Source organism: Limulus polyphemus, unplaced genomic scaffold (genome assembly GCF_000517525.1).
Source record: "Limulus polyphemus unplaced genomic scaffold, Limulus_polyphemus-2.1.2 Scaffold2738, whole genome shotgun sequence".
Taxonomy (NCBI): Eukaryota; Metazoa; Arthropoda; class Merostomata; order Xiphosura; family Limulidae; genus Limulus; species Limulus polyphemus.
In genome coordinates this window covers 133,773-140,039 of record NW_013668348.1, presented here as the reverse complement: position 1 = coordinate 140,039, position 6,267 = coordinate 133,773, and the positions used below count along the sequence as shown (strand labels likewise).

The following is a 6,267-nucleotide window of genomic DNA, read 5'->3' as shown; positions in this document are numbered from 1 at the left end:
GAAACAAGAGGTTGCAACACATCTTCTTACATGCCACTGCACTTCTGTCAGGTGTACATATAGTAAAAAAAGAAGTTACAACATATTTTATGACATCCCACAGTACTTCTTTCATGTATACATACAGTGAAACAAGAGGTTGCAACACATCTTCTTACATGCCACTGCACTTCTGTCACGTATACATATAGTAAAAAAAAAAGTTACAACATATTTTATGATATCCCACAGTACTTCTTTCATGTATACATACAGTGAAACAAGAGGTTGCAACACATCTTCTTACATGCCACTGCACTTCTGTCATGTATAAAATACAGTGAAAGAAAAAGTTACAACTCATCTGTTATCTCATTGCAACATATAGAACATAAAATATTAAACAACAATTAAAGCTATGTTAAATACAGCGCTTTAAGAATGTGAGCAATGTACATATTCTGTATTTTGAATACTCTTATCAACTTATAATGTTTTTTTTTTCCGTCTTCTAGATGTCGTTTACAAAAATTGGCAACTTCCTGAAAGACTGCAAAAAAAAGAGTTTCCCATCGGAGTTTTGAATGCAAAATGGAAAACAAAGTTCCCAAATAAATTTTCTGAACTCAACCTCATTAATCTACTTCGCCATTTTGAGGAAGAGAAACGAGCTAAAGACTATGAACAAAGTCTGCAAAACGAAGAGGATGACGAAAGAAAACGAGGACATACTCTCATTCATTTCGGAAAACGAAATGTCGATCTCGAAAAGAAAACAGGAAAAATCTATGAAAACTTAGATCAGAAACTTCAAAGACCTGAACCCGATGTTTTCCCTTATTACATAGAATATGCAGCAAATAATTTATTAGAGTATTTGAATCAACAAAATGGTAAAAATTCACATGAAGATCATAGCAAAATACACTTTGGAAATCGTTTCAAAAGTAATCCTGAAGATAAGTCACGTTCTATGGTGTATTTTACTAAAAAGTCATTTGAAAATATCCTCAAAGAACTAAATGAAAAGCAGAAAATAGCTAAAAACGTAAAAGGCAGAAAACAAAGCAGTGGACATACTATAATGTCCTTTGGAAAACGACTGTATAGTAAACGCAGCTACAATAATAATCAGCCCAACCATCAAATGAACGAGTTTGTGAATTACGACAACGAACCTAACCATCACCTGATTCACATTAGAAAAAAAATTTATAACAATCATCGACCCGATCACCATATGCTGCTTTTTGGGAAAAGAATTAACGATGAGCGACCTGGCCATAACACGATATATCTTGGGAAAGCATTGGACAATAAACAGCAAAATGGCCATAACATGATGTACTTTGGTAAACGAATGAATAACCAGCCAAATGGCCATAACATGATGTATTTCGGTAAACGAATGGATAAAGAACAGCAAAGTGGCCATAACATGATGTATTTCGGTAAACGAATGGATAAAGAACAGCAAAGTGGCCATCACTTGACTTATTTTGAAAAAAGAATGAAAAGTGACAAGCAGCCTGTTCGACAAATAATGTATTTTATTGATGAAGAAAAACTGCCTGATTCACAAATGACGTCCTTGGGTAAAAAGAACGATGACGATAGTACACCTAGTCATCAAATAATGCATTTTGGTAAAAGACGGGAGGTTAATGATGACGAAACTGCAAATGACGATATTAGGGTAGAATCAAAGAATGTATCTGAGAATGGTTATAACATGTTTAGCAAAAGATCAAGAAATACACGTTACCAGGACAACTATGGATCTTCTTTTTCCAGACCGTATGGTCGGGGTCCCGGATTGCTAGACGATGAAAACAACCCATTCGATTACAGCTGGTTTAAGTATGCTGAAGATATTAATAGAAGTAAGCAACTTCTCTCTCCTAATCTGGAAGAAATAAGTGATAACAGAAATGTGGACGAAAATCGTGTAGCTAGTAACACTGATGTTCTACCAGAAATCATGCATCTTTTTCGAGATCAAGAGAAGGCCCTGAAAAAGAGTTCATATTCAATGAATCATTTTGAGAAACGATCGGTGAAAATCAAAGAGGCAACTAATGCCCATTCCAGTAAATACGATGATTCAAAAGATCCGCCATCAAAAAGCTTAGTTTATTCAAACAAGTTCGACTCAAACGAGAAGCTTAAACCAGAGGATAAAAATAATGTGGCAGTAGACGGAAGCGAACAAAAACGAAATGATTCGTTAGAATTCAATCGAGTCCAGAAAAACACTTTCGTTTCTGATGGAACTACAGCTGAAATAGTAGATTCCTTCCCAGGGTATTATATCCTACCTAGCAGAGAAGACGACAATTCAGATTTTAATAAATTGTCCTATGGAAACTATGATTTATTCCCATTTCGCTTAGAGGAATCTTTTCTACCGCTAGTGACTAAAAAAGGCCAAAGTCAGTATCCAGATGTGCAGTATTATTTCATAGAAGATAGGGGTAGCGATAAACTGGAAAATGAGCGAAACGCCTTTTTACATTTTGGCAAACGCTAGTAGATTGTCTGACAGAGAAGCTCCTAGATAACAGACGAAATACAAGAAAATGTTTTCAAACAAGTAAGCCAAAGAAGCAAAACCTTAAAGTACGTCTTCGATTCAAAGCTAAATAAACAAGATAACCGTGTAATTTTCAAAGATTCGTTTATTCATTGTCTTTGCACCATTATTAAAATATATCAAGTTAAATGACCTACGTGTAATAAAACAATTTCTGTGTAAATGCTTAAACATAGAAATGGAGTGTTTTGAGTGAGAATAAAAAGTTTAACCACATTAAGTGTTATTTAAGAAAAATTTAAATGTTTAGAAATGTTTCAGATAATTTTGGAAAGTTTCAAAGTTTCAGAAATGAATTTTGATAATATTTAAAGAAAATACGAAATCATCTATATTACGTTGGGCCTAAGATTAAGTTTACAGTTGAACCTATATGTGAACTATTATGTGCAATTAGTCAATTCACAAATCCTTTGGTCCCCAGTGGGTCAGAAGGAAGATTTCGGACTTGCCATACTAAAATCCGGGGTTTGATTACCCGCGGTGGACCTAGCAAGTAGCCCAATGTGTTTTTGCTCTGGAACAAGCTCATCCATTCTTCTTGTGAACACGTTGTTTATGTTTTTATTTAAACTACTTTTTAGCATTCTGAAAAAACTTACAATAACAAATATTAAAAAAATAAATAAAACAATAATAAACAAAAGAACAATTACAGAAACAATATTATTTATTATTTTAACCGTCATTAGTACACAAAGACTGCTATTTCGGAAGGCTGTTACAACTTCTACAGTTTATGTTGTTGTTTTTTTATCCCATGTTCTAAAAGAAAAAGAGGTTAGTATACACAGCCGTGTATGTGTGTGTAGCTTGAATTCAGATCTAATATAAAAACTGACTTACATTTATAAGCGTGGGCGGTTTTCACGATGAAACAAATAGAAGGGTTTAATCGCAGTATGTAAGAAAGAGTTGTATATATATATAACAGATGTGCATCGCCACAGATGAGAGCTGTAACCAACATGTTTAGAATACACACATATGTATATTTCGTTCACGGTAAATTTTCAACCAGAATGAGATGCAGGCATGGATCGATTGAAAGCAGAAGACTTTTGTCCTTGCCCCTGGACAAGGAGAGGTATTTATACAGTGAGGTTACTGTGTGACATAAAATCAAGAGACGCAACACAGAGCATTTAGGACAGCAATGGATTCTGAAACTATGCTCCGCTTCAATCAGGGACAGCAGCGGCATCTTCAAAGTGAGCGCTCTGATTTCGAACGAAAACCCTCCAACCCCAAAACCCAATTTGAAGAAAATGGATTTACCTGTGCAGTACTAATAATAGGATAACAAAAAATAATTTGAAGTTGACGAAATCTCACATCAAGTATTTACATGTTTCTTACTATGCTTCAAAATCTTGCAAAAGACGGTTGAAGAAACTGTAATTACATTAGTCTCGTTCTATTACATACCTACAATGGATTCCGATGTAGTTCCAACGGACTTCCATGGAAGAAGCTGTAATTACAGCAGTCTCGTTCTATTACATACCTACAATGGATTCCGATGCAGTTCCAACGGACTTCCATGGAAGAAACTGTAATTACAGCAGTCTCGTTCTATTACATACCTACAAGGATTCCGATGCAGTTCCAACGGACTTCCATGGAAGAAACTGTAATTACAGCAGTCTCGTTCTATTACATACCTACAAAGGATTCCGATGCAGTTCCGACGGACTTCCATGGAAGAAACTGTAATTACAACAGCCTCGTTCTATTTCACGCCAATAAAGACTTCAGATGCAGTTCCAGTTGATTTTCATGCTTTCGATCTGATTTAACGTGGTCTTGAAAGGTATCACGAAATTTTTCAAGATTATAAGTCTAACGATGGCTTTGTTTTTCTTCGTAGAAACTTATTTCAATAACATTGTGAAGCGAAAGGATAAAAGTTTGTAAACGTGGTCATCCTTCAGACTGAGTACAATCGGGAAATAATGCAACAAGGGCCCAGGGACATCGCTATTATAACGTGTGACTAATCTCAATAAGTCCTATACTGGAAAATTATTTACGATTAATTTCAAAAACCAAAAGTGGAAAGTATTTGAAACTATTCATTTATCTTTTAAGTCCAACAGATATATGGCATGTGATACAATAATAGTACATTTTACCATATTCTACCATTTAAAATCAGAAACCACGACAAAAGTGACCATACATGGTCTATAGAGATCAAGTTTATGTTTTGCTTTAAAAAATTATTATTTACAAATATACGTATATAGTAAAGTATGCATAGAAAATTAGTACTTAAACAGTTAAGCAAAAATTAACATGAAAAGAGGTAAGTAAGTAATGGTAATTAAGCACAAAGCTACACAATGGGCTATCTGTGCTCTGCCCACCACGGGTATCGAAACCCGGATTCTAGAGGATGAAGTCCGCAGACATATCACTGTGCCACTGGGGGGCAACATGAAAAGAAGGACGCGTTAAAAACAGCAAATCAAAACCTGTGATGAAAAAGTATTTTAATGGAAAAAAAAACAGTCTCAAACAAAAAAAGAAAAAATTAAGGATGCTGCATAAATTAAAAGGATTCCCAGGGTACAGGTTATACTATGGGATATAAAATATTCCCTCGGTTTTGGAGGTGATTGCAGAAGTAGGGTCCACATTGCGATGAAGTTACACCGTCTACCAGTCTTAACTTCCAGTTTCACATGTTGAAGAAAACAAAAATTTTAAAAAATCAAACAAATTCCTCAAAAATATATATAAGTTAAGAGAGCGAGATGTGGGTACTCAAGCCCACAACGTCCCACATCTATATCACCCTTCACTGCCTGCAGACAGTTGTGGGAAGGTGACTGTTCTCAGAAGAAAAAGAAAGAAAGAAGAAAAAAAGAAAATATGTTTTTTTCTTCTTTTCTTCTTTCTCTTTTTTTATGGCACAATGAAATATAAAATATTTATTAGAAATTTCAGCCAATAAGTTTCGGTGACACAGTAGTCACCAACCCTAAAGATGGTAACATGTAGACTGACATTTTCTAATGATTATTTTATCTTTTATTGTGCCGAAAGACGTTGTTATTGTTTTTTTCTCTTAGTATATTAGCCTAAAAAGAAATTTCTCTAGACCATGATAACAAAGCAGTTACTTACATATATCTGCACTGGATGAGCAGTGAAAGTTAGCAACCCTTGTGGACAATAATATCAGAGGCATCAAAATCCTACATTAAAGAGTTCAATTTAAATTATGTAGTCCTTCGAGTTCATTCATAAAGGATGTTGATTTGAATTAAGGAATTTCATATGTTTCACATTTACCAAAAGTTTGATACCAAAAAAGGACATATTCAGTGGTATTGTCGAGAGTGCCTTGGACAACCTGCGTGATGTACTCAGGCGAATGTTCATCTGGTAAATGTTTCAAAACGTCGTTCTTCAACCAGTTTTCATAAACAGCTTGCTCAGAATATTATTCAACCACTGTAAACCATTGCTAATTATGTCTTTTAGAAAACCTATAGTGATGGAAATATCATAATAAGTCATCAGAGTTAACACAGCTAACACAAAGTTTGATGAAACTAGGGCCATATCAAGATATTCGAAAAAGAACCATGTAGAATCAAGCCGTACTAAGTGCCAAAATATAAAAGTATACGTTCACGAACAAGAAAATTAGATAAAGTTCTTCACAAAGACTGCATTCACTTGGC

At 34.7% G+C, this 6,267-nt stretch overlaps 1 protein-coding gene across 1 annotated transcript in view; it reads left to right on the top strand.

Annotated features, from left to right (window-relative positions):
* LOC106467785 (asparagine-rich protein-like) overlaps positions 1-2,788 on the top strand; it is a 12,624-nt gene extending 9,836 nt beyond the window's left edge. Inside the window, exon 3 of the mRNA XM_013928163.2 lies at positions 495-2,788. Within this exon, the coding sequence (XP_013783617.1) occupies positions 495-2,509 (2,015 nt within the window). The 3' untranslated portion in view covers positions 2,510-2,788. The remainder of the gene's footprint in view (positions 1-494) is intronic.
* The last annotated feature ends 3,479 nt before the right edge of the window (positions 2,789-6,267 follow it).